General features: G+C 36.9%; 1 protein-coding gene and 1 pseudogene across 1 annotated transcript; both read right to left on the reverse strand.

Moving 5' to 3' along the window:
* Positions 1-460: 460 nt before the first annotated feature.
* On the reverse strand, positions 461-11,308 carry LOC107579949 (CSC1-like protein 2; annotated as a pseudogene).
* Positions 11,309-13,921: 2,613 nt separating this feature from the next.
* LOC107581200 (G-protein coupled receptor family C group 6 member A-like) lies at positions 13,922-18,918 on the reverse strand. Its single transcript, XM_016266736.1, has 4 exons — positions 18,725-18,918; positions 18,275-18,542; positions 17,080-17,842; positions 13,922-15,177 (listed from the first exon to the last, which is right to left on the reverse strand). The coding sequence occupies exons 1-4, from the start codon at positions 18,916-18,918 to the stop codon at positions 13,922-13,924; spliced, it is 2,481 nt and encodes an 826-aa protein (XP_016122222.1).
* Positions 18,919-20,409: the final 1,491 nt, after the last annotated feature.

The raw sequence follows: 20,409 nt of genomic DNA on the forward strand, positions 1-20,409 counted from the left end.
GGGGGGGGGGGGGGGGGGGGGGCGAGTGAACGATGACAGAATTTCCCTTCAAGCTAAAGAGAGTTGTAGAATTACAGACTGCCGTTTCAAAGGCAGATTTCTAGCTCCATAAGATTCTGTTGACGATCAGATAACAGAGCAAAAGTCCCAATCTGGGAATTCTCCCTCTAATTCTTCAGTTTCTTTACTCATTTCTGTCCGTCTCAGTTTCTCTGCAAACCTTAAGAGAAGTCTGGCAAGGAAACAAAACTTTGCTATTAGTTTTCCCTTAAACGTTGTGTCTGGGTGAAGTGGAATAAGTTTACCCCCAGGGCTTGGTGAGGGTCTATTTCTCTCGGCTCTGAGAACGGTACCTCACAGACCACCAGCGTTGCCATGGGAATAATCCCTCCGACAAAAGGGAGGGATCAGCAGGGGAAATCAATGCTGTCGGGCTTTGTGGTTGGCTGGCATAGAGATCAGTCATACATACTCCGGGTCATGAGGTCAGAGGCTTCAATCATGGCTTCCGAAATGAGTGTGGACCATCTGAAAAGAGAGAGAAGAAGGGAGGAGAGGAGTAAACATCTCCGTCCGTGTTAATGGAGGGATGAATCATCTTTTGAGTATTTCGAGGCACCATATACAAGTACAACTATAATTGGTTCTTGTAGTTTGAAAGACCAAACTCAGCTGGAGACGAGCCATTCAGTGTGTGTGTGTGTGTGTGTGTGTATTCAATCATGTGATGTGAGTTACATGAAATTGCATCACATCTAGAGCCCAGTTTACAGGATTAAGTAATTGCACTTTCTTTAAAAACTAGATTTTGTGTGTTTGTTTGTTTTTTTCCAATGCAAAAATCTCTACAATGATTCCAGAGCATTTGAAAGTGGTTTCTGCACTGAGTTTGCTCACCAGTGGATCCTCTGCAGTGAATGGGTTCCCAAACAGCTGATAAAAACATCTCAATATTCCACACCACTCCAGTCCATCAATTAATGTCTTGTGAAGTGAAAACTGCGTGTTTGTAAGAAACAAATCCATCAAGGCATTTCAACCTTAAACCAAGTCAATTTCATAATAACGCTTCCTCAAGTGAAAAAGTCCATCTGCTATTGTCCTCTCACATCAAAATCCACCAAAAAAAAATTTTTTTTAACTGTTTTTGCTTATAAAAGGTACTTGATCTGTGCATATTTCTCTTCTGATTCAGACGAGACGACTTTTTCACAAAATTAAAGCAATATTATGCAGAGGACTCGCGTTTTGGCCAGAAGCAATGGTTTGAATTTAAAAATGTCTTAATGATAGACTTGTTTATTAAAAATGCACAGCTTTTTATTTTACAAGTCATTAATTGATGGACTGGAGGAGTGTGCATTACTTGTGGATTATTGCAATGTTTTTATCAGCTGTTTGGACTCTCATTCTGACGGCACCCATTCACTCAGAAGATCCATTGGCGAGTAAGTGATGTAATGCTGAATTTCTCCAAATCTGTTCTGATGATGAAACTCATCTACATCTTGGATGAGTACATTTTCAGCAAATATAAATTTTTGGGTGAACTATTCCTTTAAGGTATCATTCACGTCTGTAGACGTCTTGCAAACAGCAAGGAATGAGTTACATCCTAAAGTTTATATTTAGTGATTTCGTGTTAGGAATTTGCTGAAATCCTTATGCAGAAGCATGAGGAATAGTAACAGTGATGGTTGTCTTAAGCAAAACTAATAAAAGAAACATCTTCTTCAAGGTTTTACATCTCTTCCTCCAACAGCTGTTTCCAGAGGTACGATAAGATTTTCTGAATTCGCTACAGCTGCCAACACTTGGCACACATTATCACCAGAATGCTTCATTGGTCAGTTTTGTCACCCTGAGGCCCCCAGCAAACACCATTCAGTGAAACTTGTTCTCAGCCCATTTAAAGAATTACCTAAATGCTTTATTTGACTTATATGCATCTTTTGTCTCAAGTTGCATGTGGGTGTTTGCGCCATTAGGGCCGTAAAGCCTTCTGAGGGTTTATTGTGGTGTCAAACACTGTAAATGCTGTTCTTTCTGGCACTCACAGACTAAAATGAAGCTGTAAAAATACATAATCTAAATGTATATGACTGGATATATGGTTTACACCAAATATGTGACCTCTACACAGTATTGCGTATTCTTTAATTTATTTATTTGAGTATCTACACACTCAAATACACACATACCCAAGACAAATCGTAGGAAAACTTAAAAGTTACAAAGTTTAAACTTTTTGTGCAATAAAATATTTGGCAACCTAAACGTGAACCCAATTAACTACCTGGCACCACTAAAAATGTACCAAAAATACTGTAGTATTACCATGTTTTTTGTTCCCCCATGGTACCATAGTGATACCCTGTTTATATATATATGAGAAAAGTTTGACACACACACACACACACACACACATTAGATCAGTTTCTGTTCTTTTGCCATTTTGAATGCTGATCCTGGCATTTGTAGCCGGTCAGTCGAGTTTGTGGGCAGCTTATGGTGTTAAAATAAGATGATTTTGCTCTATCCTGACTAATGAGTTGAAAACCGCAGTCAGGAGAAATGTGTCAAGTGTGTGTTTGGAGGACGTTCATTCCCCCATTTCCAGGAAAATCTGAGGCTTAAGACTATGAGACTCAATGTACGGAGGTTAAGCAGTTTAAAGGATCAGACACTTTCTGGAACAGTTTCTGTTCCACTTATATAATGAATATACAGTACAAAAACACAAACACAGGAACCATATCAATATCTTCCCCTTGCATTACAGCTAAAGGAATAAATATGATGTTTGTACTTGTTAAAGCACCTTCATGAGTTATATAGTGAAGCCCAGTTTCCTATTTGCTCTATAGATTTTTAAAGTGGGAACACTTTTCTAGGTAGATGAGTTTCTAGTTAATAGCTTCCAAAGTAATTAGAATTTGCTCCATGTAAACCGTCCCTTTCTTACTGTTGTGGTCAAGACATTCAATTTTAACTTTATGCAGACATGGTCAGCAAGCGATTTTATCACGCTAGTCTCATGTTGAAAAAAAAAACTTAAGTCTTAAAGGTTTATGCATTGCCCAGTTAAATTCATTTTAAGAGCCTTACTGTAAATCCAATCGTGGCATATTTTTTTGTCTAAATTATTTTCTCTATAATAGTTGACATTATGCCAAAATACTGAGTTAAGCTTGTATTGAACCTGAAACATCTCTCTGCTTCAGTCTGCACTGATCTGGAAAGAACCAGGATGATCAGAAAACAACAGTGCCACCTAGTGATGATTCATTCTCTCACGCACAACTACAAATCTGGTAATGAAAGGCCACTGAGCTATGAGCTCAATATATCTGTCAACATAAATATATTAACATATTTGTATAAAATGTTGCTTTAAAACAGATAATTAAGAATGACAAACAATACAGAAACTCGCTTTCTCTCACTCACTCACACATGCACACACAATTTACAGTTATAAAGTGTGTTAAGTTGTTTCTAACAAGGCACAAGTGTCAGTTCAAGTGTTTTGATATACTCGAGTTATATTTGAACTCCTTGGCAAGTGCTCATTGGCGAAGCTGGTTTTGTAGAAATGTTTGGACAGCGTGTTTGAAAGTTTAAAGTCTTTGGCGAGAAGAATTGATCCCAAAAAGCTCCTTTAGGTTTGTTATATGGCAGTTTATGATTAAATGTTTCGCAAGTCTCTCAGTAGGTGTAAAAAAACAACATGAAAAGCTAGAAAGTGTGATTTTTTCCTCACCAAAAAATTCTTTCCATCTCCATAATGACCTCCAACCTCCAATTCAGCAAGAACCATTTCCTCCAGAGGTAAAAGGGCAGTTGTGATTGGTCGATCTCCGTTGTTAGATATCGGAGTCTGGACAATCTTCCTCTGTGCCGAGGAAGGGCGGGCTTGTGTCTGTGGTGCCGTATGAATGGCGAATGCTGCATTCATCAGATTCGGACGATGCATCTGGGTTCAAAGCTTTGGGAAGATACACCTAAAAAGGATGGAGGGAGAGATTTTGGTCATCTCAAAATCGATCAAAATTTTAAAAAAATATGAGCGTAATATAAAAATGTGAAACTTGCCGATGCAGATGAGCTCTCGGAAACTCTATCTGCCGTGTCTTCATCTTCCTCCTTAACCTGAATCACAGACAATGCAATTACTTTTATGCATTCAGCAGACCTTTTTTTATCCAAAGTGACTTAAAATGGAGGAACAAAAGAAATATTTCACAGAGCCAACAATATTTGAAGTATACAATGACAGGTTTATTAGAAAGCAAGATTAGGAGACAAGCTGGAGCAGAGGAGAAATGCAGAGAAGAAGAAAAAAAAGAAGATTTGTGTGTGTGTGTGTGTGTGTGTGTGTGTGTGTGTGTGTGTGTGTGTGTGTATATATGAGTGCATTGGTTTAAGGTTGTGGGGTGGTTAAATTATAACCATTAAATTATGGTTAAATTAAAACAATGCATTGTAAATTCAGATAAAACTTTGACACAGAACAAAGCAGCTTACATTGTAGGTGTGCGGACTGAGGTATTCGAAGTGTCCGAAGCAGGTGTAACTTATACAGATAAAGATGGTCACACACAGAACCACTAAAGTGAACAGTGACGTAGCCGTCATGAAGCCTATGGAGACACGAAATCAACATATATCCACTATTTAAATCAAATATGAATTCAACTGTCTGAGAAACGCCGATTTAATCAGCCAATTAGTTGATGTTACCTGTTCTGATCACAGAGAAGAAATAAAGCCACATCAGACATATGATTGGTGCAGCCAGTGCTTGATTGACAGCTCCCAGGTGAACTTGCCGATCGAGGCGGGCGGGCAGGTAAGTGAAGTACAGGTTGTGTTTGTCCACCAGGTGTTTCAGCAGCAGGTACAGCAAACCTGCATACATGACACAGTGTGTTAATGTAATGTTACATACACTAATACTGTGTTTAAGGTCTTGAGGAAATGAAATTCGACCGAAGGGGACGATGACAGGACAGGTGATGCTGTACGCCATGATGACCGTGAACACACACAGCGTCCATCCGTACATCGCTCCGTACTGAAACTCATACGCCTGATTCTACAGAGTCAAGAGCTTACAAGTGGATCAGCAATACATTTCTGTTAATTCGATTTCAAATCCGTTTCAGGGGATAATCTGACTTATTTTCAACATATTGTCTATACAGCATGATAGAAATGTCAATGCTTTAATTAAAATGAAAGTATAATAATAAAATAAAGGTTAAAAGATACTTTTTAAATTCTTTTTTATGCCGCATTGGTTAAAATGTAACAAGTTCTGAAGCAAAAATTCCAAATCCTGTTTGAAACATCAAAAGCCACAGAAGGACCCGTTTAACATATTTCCTCTCAGCAGCCGAATGTGCGAGTGCCAGACGCACGATGTAGAGCAGTAACCCTGGCAACCGCAGCAGCTCTATGGCAGAGCCCACCAGAGCCGCCGCAATCACGTAATTTACAAAGAATGCCCCCTGATCAGGTAAAAACACACACCTGAGACACACAGAGAAGAGAAGATGGAAAGGCATTGTTATATTTCGGGTCATGTCACAAAATTATTCTGAATAAATCACTCTTGTGATTTATTTGCTCAAATCAGAATAAGTACACAAGATACTCACTCAAACCTCAGCTTCCCCTCAGACTGTTTATCAAACAACCAGCGGAAAAACACGTCTAGACTGAGAGAAAAGAGAACACATCTGTATCTGTACACATGCTCAGTTTGGGAACATTTTAGACCCACTGTACTCTAATCAAAAATGCATTAATTTATGCATTAAATACATTTATTTTTTTTTATTTGTTTTTTTTAAAATTGTGATTGCAATTTAAAATGTGAATTTTTTTTAAAGCTGTTTGTACGGCTGCACAATTTGGCCAAAAATGTTGTGATATATAATAATAATAATAATAACATAAACACTACTATTGGTATATTCTACTGTAAAATATAAAAAATGCATAATAATAATCATCATCATCAGTTCATACCTGGTGAGGCCCAGTGAGGGCAAAATCAACACCATGAAGATCAGGAAGGTGTAAAGCTTGTACATCATGCTCATATTTTCGCTGGACCTTCACACACACAGACAGACAGGCATTATTAAGCAAGCTTATTTGTGCGTGAGTGTGTGTATTTGAGGGTGAAGGTCTACCTGGTCCAGTGGGCCTCTCCCAGTGTAGAATAATACACTATGGTGGGAAAAGGGCAGAGAAGGTCCACAGCAGAAGAGTGGGGAAGAACTGGCTGATAACGGCACTCTGCAAACACAACACAGTCTTTACATCACTGCACTTCATGTGCTCACATCATTATACATATTGTCACATACATTCAGATAGTGAATGGGCTTGGTGACATTAAACTTGTCCATGGTGCTGATGATGATGGAGGGTGTTGTGAGGAAGAAGAGGAGGAAGAAGGGTGCCGTATTCAGCAGCAGAAAGCGTAGCCACCAACGCCACCCATGTACTGACAAATTCTCCCTGGAAGAGAAGGTCAAGGTTTCTCTATAAACTAAAGCAGGTCGTACTATTACAGATTTTGTTCCCAAAAAAAGTATAATTGGATAATCGTATCAGTAGATATTATGTGGGTGAGGAGCGTAATTCCCTTTTCATTTGTTCACCCTTAGTTCTGCGCTCTTAGAGGATGGCTGAGGCTCCCGGCCACACCCACACCTGATTCCCCCGCCCATTTCTTCTCCAGCCACACCTCTTGCCCCGCCTCCACACTCCAGTGCATTGAAATCTTTCAGAATACTGTGAGGAAAGACAAATGACACTCTTTCACAATATATTTCATCTGGTAAAAACAATGTGGCTTACGAGGCAGCATAATTTTCATACAAAGGCTGTTGAGTCTAAGCACGAATCACTTACTAAGTGGCCATGTACTCATTTTGCAGGGTGACAAATGCCATTCCCAGAGGATTCAGTTTATCTTCCTCCTTCCGTGTATTTTCCTCCTCACGCAGAGCAGCCTCCTGTGAGCGGTAGAACTCTATAGCATCAACCTACACATAAACACACACGTTATTTAGACGCCGAAAGATTGAAAAGTCAAAGGCCACTGATATCGATGGTAGTGCTTACCCCGTCACAGCCCTTACAGTGACTGCAGCAGCAGCACAGGTGGCTGCATGGGTGCAGGTTATACTGATAATAATTGATAGTTTTCCCGAACACATTTCCCATCTTCATGTGCACTAAAAAACAGGTAGTCCTGGCCCAAATCAGTTACTAAAACAAACATATTAGTTTCATTTGGCATCAATATTACACCTGATTGTTATCAAAATTATGCATTACGCATTATGGCTGTTATTTAAGTATATTCCATATATGTAATGTTAATCAATTCATGTGAATGTCTCATGAATATATGCTGACCAAGAAGTCTTTGAGATCCCACTGTCTCATGCCCTGTATACTGAATGGAACAAATAACATGGAAATGGGAAGGAAAAGATGTCTGGATGAATGGCTAAAAATAAAGTGGACAAAACGAAGTCTTGGAAAATCATTCCCACTTACATAAAGTGAGTTTTAATAGTCTCATTACCGGCCGCAGTGGGTACAGCCCTCACAAACAGGGTGTTTCTGGCCTATGGAAAAATAAACCAGGGTCAGACTGAGACCATGTGTGTGTGTGTGTACGTTTGCTGTCCCTGAAAAGATAAGTTTCAGTAACACATATGTCATCAGGATCCCAGATGACTATTGTTTGCTCATCTTTATTTTTTCATACAAGTCGATCGAATTGTTTTCTTATTTACAATGATGGCATTGCAGGAGAAGAACATAACGCTGCATACATACATTCAAATCAAATAACATGGAAGAATATATATATATATATATATATATATATATATATATATATATATATATATAATATAACTATAATAAAAACAAAAAATAAAACAATAAAATAAATGAAATTAATAATATTATAAAAAATATATAAAAATAAAAATATAATAAAACAATATAATAAAAACAAAATAAGATAAAATGAAATGAAATTGAGTAAATACAGCTATCTAAAACAATTACAGGAGTTGTTCAAAGCACTCATTACCAGTGATAAAAGATTAAAGTTAAAGATGAAACAGAAATGCATCATTGTTTAGCAATTTCTGTAAACTATTCCAGTTGGCATGCACAGCATAATAACTTCAGCCACTTTTTCTTCTAGAAATATTGCGAAGAATACTTTTAAAGGGCCAAGAGTGATACATTACAGGTTGATTTTGAAAATATTTTAAAGATTAGTGTGTTAGTCCTAAAAGAAATACTAATGCTATATTTCAGTATGGCATTACCATCACTGGTGCCACCACATTAGATCCAAAGCAAGAATATTCAGTGTTGTGAACGGCAAATCAGTGCAAGGATGTGAAATATCACATGCACTTAAGTTCAAACTCTAGAGGGAGTCCTTTAAAAATGTATTGCAAACAAAACAGAATTACACAATTAGTCTAGATCACACGAGTATGTAGCATCAACAAAAAGGTTTGAGGATTATGAACATGATATTGCCTTAAAATGTTTTACTAAAGATCCTGGTGGATTACTGCTGACTGTCTGTATTGATGATAAATGTTTGAACCGTATGCTTGCATGGTACCATTAAATTCTATAAGAAAGTGTTGTTAAAGTAGGGATCAAAATGTAGCCACTAGCTGCACAAATAAGTCCAAATCTTTCCCACTCCATCCAGTGTGTGCAGCAGGGTCTCCCACAGATCCTCTGTTATTCTCAGATGATTTTATTTATTTATTTTTGGTCAGCTGACTCATGACATTTTCTTACTTTGTCTATTGTTGTGTTACAAAATATATATATAAAAAAAAGAAATGAAAAAAATTAAATCAAGATATATTTACTTGAGAAGAAAAAACTATAAAAATTAAGAGGAAATATCTGTCAAAGAGTTAAGAAAAATAATGCTGCATTCCCTTTGAATGGTTTATTTTTCTTACCCCAATGACAGGTATTTTCTCATTTTATCATAAACTCAACTATTTTCAGAAAATGAGACGCATCTTAAGAGATTGTGATTCTCAGTGAAATACACTTTGATTCAAGAATGTTTAGATACTTTGACTGAAAAAGAAGACATAAGTATTAAGTAAAAATATCATGTTTTGCAGTGTAGCCGTCCTCTGAACTCCCACAGTATGTCAAATGAAAAAACTTTCAAGACACTCATCAGTGAGAAATTCCTGGATCACAATGTGAACGCAAAACTTATTTCAGCAGAGCTTCCTCTTAGAAACATGTTGTAAGGACAGTCCCACGATGCATGATAAAAAACTTTTACTTTCTACTTCAGCTTCATGATCTTGTCATAATGCATTAGATGACCTACTCACATGATCTATAACTGCCTGTCCTGCTGTGCCATAGTTTAAGCAACATTTTGCATGATTGAAAACAACTTCTTTATTATGTGGAAACTTATTGTTGCCAAATTAATATTTTCATGAACACACAACAAAACCAACAAATATGCTCCACTAAACTGACACATACATCGACGTGCTGCACGTGACGTCATGACGCTTCTGTATAACTCAGCAGAGCTTCCTCTTAGAAACATGTTGTAAGGACAGTCCCACGATGCATGATAAAAAACTACACTTTACGGTGACTCGTGTCATAACCGCACATGCGCAGATACACCGATCTCCGCCCAGCGACCCAATAAATGAATTCCCATTGTATAGACTGAATTAATATATTATTCCACACCACGGGAGTAAAATATTCATAAAATAAAAAAAAAAAAAAAAAAAAGAAAAAAAAAAGTCAAAAAAAAAAAAAAACAATAAAGTCCAGTTCAACTTCCGTCAAGAACCGAAAGCTTTAGTGGCGCCTTTTCGAGAGCTTGTTTGTTTTTTTTTATGAAAAAAAAAAGCATACCTCTGTGTAATTTTTTTCCGCTTCTGGGTTGTGCAAAACCGGTCGGGCTGTCAGCTGAGAGAAAACTACACTTTACGGTGACTCGTGTCATAACCGCACATGCGCAGATACACCGATCTCCGCCCAGCGACCCAATAAATGAATTCCCATTGTATAGACTGAATTAATATATTATTCCACACCACGGGAGTAAAATATTCATAAAACAGCAGATCATTAAAAAGGCCCCAAATGACTTAAGAAAAACAGTTGCCTAAATAATAAAAACTAATGTCTTTATATCGAGAAAATTAAGAAAAATAACCCAAAATCAAACACGATATAGCTATACAGCCATAAAAAAAAAATAGTATTTTTATCTATTCTTATTTCTCGAGCATAATTCTAGGCCTAATGCATTCTCTGATATGAAGAATTATTAATTTAGTCAAGTCAATTTAAAATACAATATTGTTTATTTATTATTTACAATAACAATACAGCATCCAGTAATTGCTGGCGTTGAGACAAAATAGAATAGAAAAAAATAAATTAAGACTTAAGCTTAAACTAAATGAAGGCCCATACTATAAAGATAAATAGACTTAAAAATATTTTTCGAAGTAAGCAAAAATAAGCAAATTTATTTCTAAGGTTATTATTATTTAATATAGCTATTTTTGTTAGGTCTAAACGATTATAGTAGCCTACGTTTTACAAGACGATACGGTTTCAGTCTTTCTACTTCAAAATTTCACATTTAATTCTTGCCATTTCTTTGTAATTATTTGTGAAATTGACTAGCAGTTTCTGAGGTTTTTTTTTTTACACAAATTATTTACATTGTAACAAGTTTTTAAAATGCATAAACAAAACAAACATTATTAGAGTGCTTTACAAGAAGATTTATTAAATTTGCTTGCAAATTACAGTAAATAATTTTCAGTGTAGCTAAAGGTAGCAATAAACAGTGAATTGGTGCGAAACAACATGCAGTAAATGTATTATTTGTTGTTTAGATCGTACCATGTTTTTAGACTGCTTTCATGTGTCGAAAACAGGCACAATTTTCCAAACGGCGTCTGATTTAATTGGTGCATCCTCACATTTGGCTTAAATAGATTACCCCGGGCCCTGGAGGAGGAGGAGGAGGAGAGCGAGATGAAGAGAGTCTGAGCCTTTACAGTGAATCCCAAGTGATTGACAGGGCGGCTATATCCGTCCAATATCATGCCGCTCACGTTCCCATTCGCCTCTCCGTGGCCCTCTGCGGCACATCTGACGCGCGAATTAACCCCCGCTGCAGGCTGGAGAAGGGCGACAGGTTCCCTAATCAGCGGCTGATTGCGGCGGCGGCGCTCGGGGAGAGAGCTGCGGTGATTGGGGGTATGGAGGCTTTGATTGTTTTCAGTCAGCCTGACAGCTGAGGAATACTGCCTCTAATCAGCGTAGTCAAGATACTGGCATGAGTGGCAAATGAACAGTCAAGCACACAAGCACACACAGCCTCATTTAGATGTTTCGCTTGGTTAGGCTACTGTAAACACACGAAATAAAGCGTGAAGCATTCATCTAATCTGTCTGTGCTGTATAGCCTACATACATCTCAGACTGGAGATTATTCTAGAGTAGCCTAGAACTCAGTTTTAAACAATTGTGGAATTGTAATAGAGGTAGCACTGACCATGGTGTTCAGAACAATTTATATGTATGTATATATATATATATATATATATATGATTATTTTTTCCTGATATATTTCAATAAAACTATAAAATAAAAATCCAACTTGATGTAGTAAAATAACTAAAACTGAAATAAAAAGTAATAAAAACTATATATATAGCCAACAATGGGTCAAAATAATTGATTTTTCTTTTATGCCAAAATGATATACCATTAGGATATATATATATATATACTTTGAAAAACTAATAAAAACAGACAACATACTAAAACTTTAAAATAAAAACAGCAAATATAAAAACAAAAACTAATTGAAAATAACTACATTGGTTAACAAGAACTAACAATAAACAATATATCAATATTTCTAAATCATTTATTAATCTTGATGAATTCTTCAAATCAAAAGTTTTGTCTGTTAACATGAGCTGTGAAGTAATAATAACAATGAACAATTGTATTCTTATTAACTAACCTTGACAGCGATTAATAAATGCTGTAAAATTATTGCTCATATGAAAAAAAAAAAAAAAAAAGATAATTTTCTGCCAGGACATTATACAATACATTAATGTCTGGACATTTCTGTTAACCCCAAAACACAATGCAATGCAGTGCAAAATATACTCAAGACACTTGTAAAAATCGATACAGAAAATTCCTTCATATTGATACAGTACATTGTTCCCTATTTTACAAAAAAACTATTACAGTGTAGTTAGTTAATGTTAACTAATGCATTATAATGTTAACAAATGAGACCTTATTGTAAAGTGATCTATGCAGGAAGAGGATGAAAATGTGGTTTGAATGCATTGCTCAATCAGGAAGATCACATTTCTGTCATTGATGCCAAGATCAAAATGAAAAGTCACTTCAACCAGGAAAACCAAGTTTAAAGAAGCATTCTCAACATAATGGTGCGGCTGCTGTAAGAATTTCAGGCATGTCAGACAACAAAAACACAAAAGGAGGAAGACTAAACAAAAAAACAACAACAGGGTTATATAAGCTTATTATCACTTCTTATGTAGCAAGAGGAATTCCAGAGAAGTCATCTGATGTTTCTAGGCTGGTGCGTGTGGGGTTTTTCCTGGAGACTCAACAACAACCCATAGTAGCCCATATGTTTGTGAAATCATTTTTAGATGCATAAATAGATTTTTTTAAAGAGAAACAAAATATAAAGATTTTGATGCAAGTATATCTAATTCCAAATAGAAATTGCACTGTTTGGCATTTATATGCCCCAGTATCAACAATTTAGAGAGCAGAAATAAAATGCAGTAAAGTTTTATTACTAAATCAAAGTGGCTTTGCTTGAGATGCTGGTGGTGTTTACAAAATACTATTAAAGTAGGTTGTTTTGCATCTGAAGTAGTAAAGTCCTTGTGCCCCAAAATAAGCACAAACAGACAAACATTCTAAATAGATTTGTAAGGAAAATGGTTTATTTACTGTTTATTGAAATGTCACCGATTAAGTATTCAGTGTATTACTGTAGAACCAATAAAGCAGTGTTTTACAGTTCTCCCCACATTTTAAATTGTGAATATCCTTTATATTTTTATAAAACATTTCAAATTTCTTGTTGATTGGGTCCAGCATCCCAACAGTTTGGAGAATGAATGGATTAATGCAGTACTGATATTGACTTTATTTTCTATATCATATTATACATGATTTTTTGTTTATTTAATTATTTAGTTCATTTTAGTTCATTTTCAATTCATTCATATATTGCTTTGGCTACAGATTCACGGAAAACCCTATTTGTTCATTAAAAGCTTTATTGTTTTCCCTGAGATGGCATCCTATAAGCATATCTGTATTGATATTTACTTTGCTTTCATTTCATATTATATATTATTAAGCATTCGTATTTATATATTTATTTATTTTTGCTCATTTATTAATTAATTCTTTCATATATTGTTTTCATTAGAGATCCACAGCAAAAACGAGTTTGTTTATTAAAAGCTTTATTGTTTTCCCTGATTTGGACACACAAGTGCTAAATCAGATCATTAAAGACAATGATGATATTGATAACAAGAACATGAAAGACAATCACAGAAATCATGTCAATCACAAACATTATGCAACTCCTTTTTTTTGTTTAAATGATTGGTTAAACAGGATTATACTGACAAGAGAATTTAGCATAATTAAAAACAAATTTTTTCGAATCGGTGAGTCCCTTTATCAATCACAAAACAGAGAACATCATGTTCAACTCATCTATGTGGAGTTGATGTAAAAACATTTTTATTGCTTAAAAATTCGGGACGCTTGAGGTTCTCCTGAACTCCGTACGGGTATTCTTAATCTTTAGGAGGAGTTTTTGGGAGCCGCTTAAAGTCTGTTGTTGCCGGTTTTCCTCATTCATCTCTGCTGAAGATCCAGAGGACACTGAGAATTCGTATAAGGAATCTGCAGACACACTGACCTCATGGGGCAGATTTTCTATGGACAGGTGAAACGAGGAAATAGTGCCTGTTGGGTAGGGATTTGAGTACACCCTATTTATTATGTTCTCGATTCCAGAGTCAATAGTAAATACGCTTTCTGGCCGGTCGGGTCCAGCTCTATGCCGATCCACTCGTGAACTTTTGCGGAAGCGTCTGGTGAACTCCCGAATGCCGCTTTTGAAAAACTCTTTGGTGTTGTTCTCGCTTTTCAATAGGATGATGTAACATTTAGGCATGAAGTGGCAGATGAGTATCCCGTATGCAGAGAAGAGCATCACCACCATCTGAACGGTAGATTTGTACTTGATCAATTGAACCATGTTCGCATAGATGGGGCAAAACACCACCCAACTGATAATGTAGATGAGCATGCTGATGCTGATGCACTTCTCTTCATTATAGCACTTGGGAAGCTTCCGTCCCAGGAAGGCGAATCCAAAGCACACCAGAGCCAGAAGGCTAATGAAGGCCAGCATGAGTCCGAAGAATAGCAGGCTCCCCTCATCGCACTGGATGATAAGTTCAGACCTGATCACGGAGTCCTCTAAAACCTTGGGTGGTTTCAACCACAACCAGAGACCACAGATGATGCCCTGGATAAGCACACAAATGCCAATGATCCAGTAGGGCAGGAAGAGTTTCTTCATGACCCGTTTGGCAGCGGATTCATTCTGGAAGGCCAGCAGAACCTTAAAGTACCTGACCAGGATGCAGGAGATGCACAGGGTGAAGCTCAGGCCAAAAAGCACCTGTCCGATTTGACACTGTATGCATGTGGGTTTCCCACCAAACAAGATGGCGCTGGTGAACGTCCCGAGCAGGGACAGCAAGATCAGGATGGAGATGGGACCCCCTGCTGCGAGGACCACCGGGGTATCATGTTTGACTAAAAACACCAGTGTCACAATCAGTGTCAAAAGGAGGCCAAGACAAGCAAACACCAGAATAGTGATACAGTATTCATTTTTCCAGGACAGGAAAATTGGCGTTTGGGGAGAGCAAATGGTGGAGTTCTCTTTAGACCAGAAATTCTTTGGACAATCTATACATTCACCTGCATCTGGAGAAGAATGAAAAGTTACATCTGTTAAACGTCCTTTCATTTCATCTCATCATGCTGCTGAATCTGAAATGGAGTTCATGAAATGAGTCCACTCTAAAATTCTAATTCCTCTACTCCCCCTCATTATCATTCAAAACCAAAAAGTTTCAGTTCCCATTGACTTCTATTGTATTTTTTGTCCGCATAATGTAAATCTACGGGAACCGAAAGTGTTTGGTGACGAACAATCTTAAAATATCTTCTTTTGTGTTCCGAAGAAGAAATATATACATACAGGTTTGAAATGACATGAGCAGAATTTGTTTTTATATTCCATATAGCAATGAGAAGAAGCAACTGCCTGAGTCATAATTGCATTTTACATGTGTTTTTGTATGTTTATGTAAAAGGTTGTGCATTGAAATGAGCGAACTTCATGTTTTTGGCAGGTCTGAAGCTGGTGTAAGCAGTGTTGGGGAAAGTTACTTTTAAAAGTAATCCATTACGATATTGTGTTACTCCATAAAAAAGTAACTTATTGCGTTATTTAGTTATTTGTTATGGAGAGTAAAGCATTATGTTACTTTTGCGTTACTTTTTGTTACTTGAGCTGGGCTTGCTTATTTATTTTTAATAATAAAAACCTAAAAGTTATAATTTTGGCAACTGTAAAGGCCCTTTCACATCAAAAGTGAAATTAATAAGCCTCAGCCTAAAGAAAATGCCTCTGTACCTCACTCCAAATTTCTCTCAATACGGGGACAGGAGAGGTGTCAGTGAATAAATGGGAAAACAAAGTAACTTATTTTTTGGAAAAAAGTAACTCAGATATTTTCTTGTAAATTTTAAATGAATGCGTTACTTTACCAGTTACTTGAAAAAAGTAATCTGATTATGTAACTTGCGTTACTTGTAATGTTTTACCACCAACACTGGGTGTAAGTGACTTTCATTTCATGAATTCATACCTGTTTTGTTTGAAAATGTGTTTACTGGACACTTCGCACACTCATAGCAACAGATGGGCTTGTCTTCAGAAAAAACCCGTCTAAATCCAGGGGGACAACTTGAAGAGCACCGTGAAATCACACGACTCTGGGGTAAAACAAAACAAAACAATTTTTTGGACAAATACCATATACATTTAAATTTCAATATATAGTTTATTTGTATAATATTTCAGATTATACAACATATTTGCAAAATGAATTAATCCTAAAGGGATAATTCACCCCAAAATAAAAATTCAGTCATCATTTACTCACCCTCGTGTCATTCCAAACCTGTATGACTTCCTTTCTTGTGTGTTTTTGGCAGTATAATGAAAGTCAATTAGAATCTTGATATTATTTTGGAATTTTAATTATATGGACACAACTTTTCTCAAAATATCTTCTTTTGTGTTCCACAGAGGAAAGGATGTCATTCAGGTTTGGAACGACATGAGAGTGTGTAGATAATGAAAGAGTGTTTATTTCTGGGTGAACTATCCCTTTAATGAACCAGATTTCATACTTTCTTTCCTCACAGCACTTCATTCTTTATTATGTGGCGTCAGAAACTCACTGTCACATTTTCCAGCTGATTTCTTTGTTTGTCATTCAGGAAAAACATGCTTTCATTCTTGATCATGTAGCGTGCCACAGTCCTCAGTCCCACATTTTTGATACCTTCAGCGTTATTTTCAAGTGCTGCTTCCCAAATGTTGATATCATAACCGGTATCCAAATCTCCATAATTGCTGAATGAATATTTCTCATTAGCCATAGTAAACATGGTGCTTGCCAAGGCATCATTTAGCTGGAAAAGATGACGATATATTTAAGCTTTTTAATATTTATTATTTGGTTTAACATAATTGAAAAGAAAATTGAAAATTTTGAAAAATTGAAATAATTGAAAAGAAAATAAGAAAATTACTTGCCTCAGAGCGTTGAATATCAAAGCCTCCACGGCAGGTTTTTCGAGAACAGATGTCTTTAACAGCATTAGCGACAAAACTCACAGTCAACCCTACGCTAAACACTGCACTAGGACATACAGCTTTCTTCAGGGTTTCTCTTATTTCTTTGGTGGTTCTGCTTTTGTTCAACTCTCCTTTGATGAAGTGCTGCAGGATGGTGTTGTTTGATTGTGAATCAGGGTTTAGATCTAGATTATCTAGGTACCTTATGAAGTGAGAGCTGTCCCCTGAAAATGGGATTATTCCAAGAATTTTCCCAACTTCATTCAGGGAACGATTGTTTAGCACATCGAGTGACGTGGACCAACTATCACCGGCGATCCAGAAACGTCCAGATGCGTTGGGAGTGAGTTTCTCGAACAAACAAGCCATGTGGTGAGATTTGGCAAAAGAAACAATGACTTGAACTTTTGAGGTGCTCTCGATTTTTTTGATAGTTTCATTGAGTTTCGAATCTAAGCTTTCATCGTTTAGAAAATCAGGAAGCACAACTCGGTATGACACATATATATTTTTGGAATTGGCATGCGCCTCAAGTTGGTCTGCAGCGTAGCGCCCGTAATCTCCATCAGTGGCTATTATGCCAATCCAGGTCCAGTTGTGGTACCTCAAAATTTCAGTGATTGCTTTAGCCTGGTGGTCATCTTTCGGGACAGTCCTCTTGAATGTCGGAAAACGGGTTTTGTCGCTCAAAACCCCAGCTGTTGAACCATAACTGATCTGCGATAATAGTAATAAGAAGTGAATTATTGAAAAATTCTGACATTGTGTAACATAATAGACATTGGTTACTCAACCATGCCCATTGCTTTTGAAGGGCGAGTAATTTATTTCGGAATAAATTACTTCAAATGCAGTTTAGCATAGTTCATCATTGCACAGAAATCAGAAAGCACAAGCTTAGAAGACGAGATGATTGTAAAATGACAAAATGAAGGAAGTTCAATGTCATAAAGAAGTCCGATCGAACACTTTCAATTTTAAGGAACGGTACGAATGAAACTCCATAGCCACTCTAATATTGAAATACATTTGTCATAACAGCACCTTTTTACCATAGTTAAAGGACCAAATGGCAGATAGCAACAGCGGCGCAATTTGATAGGCTACTTGGGCTGTTAGTCATTTATCTGTCAATTAAACAAAACATACCTGTGGCATATAACCCATGGTGAGATACCTCGCCACTGCGATGGAAACCTCGGAATGGTACTCTCCTATAACAGCCTGAAACAATGAATTAGTGCGGCCAGAATTTTTATCCATGAAGATATCGGTGTGTTGCAGTGCAGTGGTCACATCAGAGCATGTGTCCATGATCTTGTAGCCAAATGTGAGATCTTTCAGCATGGGGGGCTTGTTGATGGCCTCCACCGCTTCAATCATCGCCAGAGATTGGATCAACCTGGATACGGTGAACCTGTCAGAGGGAACAGGAAGGAGGCTTAACTCAGTCATTTAGAACAAGAGTTTTTATAGCAGTTGATCTTATCCTTTTTGAACAGTCTGAAGAAAGAACAATCCATGACCAATCATTAGAATATCTCAGTCTTTGACATTATTAATGTAAGCTGTATGATGTGTTGTGATGCATGGACTCACTTTTCACACACGTGTTGAATAGGACTGCTTGTCGTGTTGATGATCTTGAAGCTTTGGTGAACTGGAAAGAGTCCTCCAAGCATGAAGTCCCCTAACTGCATGGCTTCCAGTGAGCCTGAAGCAGGTCTACAGTCACGACCCCCCAAACTTCCCAAGATGGCAAAAAGCCCAAACCAAATCTTAGTGTAATGCATCTTCATTTCATCTGTTTGTCTCACCCTTCTCTATTTTTCTTGTAACCTTTTCAGCCTCTTCAACGAGAGTCCTCAGCTCTCTCTCTCTCTCTCTCTCTCTCTCTGTCCTCACCTGTCCTCTCAGCAGACTGGGCTGAGCTTGAGGATGTTGCTAAAATATATCTGTCTCCGTTTCCTCCTCTGTTACTGTAAAAACAGATGTCTTGTCACCTTCCTGCTCACACCTCTAGACTTCAAAAAAGTTCAGATCAAGAGGAAACATTCCATACAGGAGGAAACACCACATTCAGAAAGATTTTCGATAGCACCAACAATGCACAAGTGAATCCAAGAATGCAAAAACCTCCCAATTGTGAAACGAATCGTATTTGCATAAACTAATAATGATGCATAGGTTACGCATGAAATAATCTACTGCATGAGTTGTTTGGTGCCTGCCTGTACAGTTCTACTGTTTACTGGTTATGCTGTAGTTAACTTTTTTAACTAAATTGATTTGATGGTTTAAAAAAAAAAAAAAAACCTCATGCACACAATGACTCAATGACCTCATACTGTAATCACATCAACTGACTCACTCCATCCAAAGACACAGTGTCACAATACACACACACAGAGCAAAACCAGTCAAAATAAACAAACACAGCTTGTGTTTAGAACCTGCTATTTGCATTTAATTTAAACAATCTCTTTAGTTTTATTTCAGAGTGCATATTTAATGTAAGAACAGGTCAGACAGGGTTGCTAAACGGAAGGAGGAAGGTGAGTTCAGAGGGTTTTCTCTAACCTATTTAATAAAGGAAATATTTTGCACAACTATAAAGAGGTACATCGGTGTTGCATAGAAGTTTACTGTTTACTGGTTATGCTGTAGTTAACTTTTTTAACTAAATTGATTTGATGGTTTAAAAAAAAAAAAAAAACCTCATGCACACAATGACTCCATGACCTCATACTGTAATCACATCAACTGACTCACTCCATCCAAAGACACAGTGTCACAATACACACACACAGAGCAAAACCAGTCAAAATAAACAAACACAGCTTGTGTTTAGAACCTGCTATTTGCATTTAATTTGACCATTTAATTTAAACAATCTCTTTAGTTTTATTTCAGAGTGCATATTTAATGTAAGAACAGGTCAGACAGGGTTGCTAAACGGAAGGAGGAAGGTGAGTTCAGAGGGTTTTCTCTAACCTATTTAATAAAGGAAATATTTTGCACAACTATAAAGAGGTACATCGGTGTTGCATAGAAGTGGAATAATCGTCATCATTATTATATGCTGCTATGATCTGAGTGCATTGCATTTAGGAAAATCACAAGTGATTTAATGCTATGTGTTGTTATGCATTATACCGCAAAGAAAGCCACGGGTTTGATTCCCAGGGAATGCATGAACTGATCGAATGTAAAAGTCGCTTTAAAAGCGTCTGCATATTGCATAAATAAATGTATTTCGGTAAATGCGCAACCGCTCAAAAGAT

Source organism: Sinocyclocheilus grahami, unplaced genomic scaffold, assembly GCF_001515645.1.
Source record: "Sinocyclocheilus grahami isolate Dianchi unplaced genomic scaffold, SAMN03320097.WGS_v1.1 scaffold33.1, whole genome shotgun sequence".
NCBI classification, from domain to species: Eukaryota; Metazoa; Chordata; class Actinopteri; order Cypriniformes; family Cyprinidae; genus Sinocyclocheilus; species Sinocyclocheilus grahami.

What these genes read in the sequence shown, in the direction of transcription:
- LOC107581200 (XM_016266736.1), bottom strand. Translation starts at nt 18,918, where the DNA reads ATGCATTACACTAAGATTTGGTTTGGGCTTTTTGCCATCTTGGGAAGT. An exon ending in ATTCAACACGTGTGTGAAAA is followed by an intron (nt 18,543 to 18,724) that starts GTGAGTCCATGC and finishes TCCCTCTGACAG; the next exon opens with GTTCACCGTATCCAGGTTGA. An exon ending in CCATGGGTTATATGCCACAG is followed by an intron (nt 17,843 to 18,274) that starts GTATGTTTTGTT and finishes CTATTATCGCAG; the next exon opens with ATCAGTTATGGTTCAACAGC.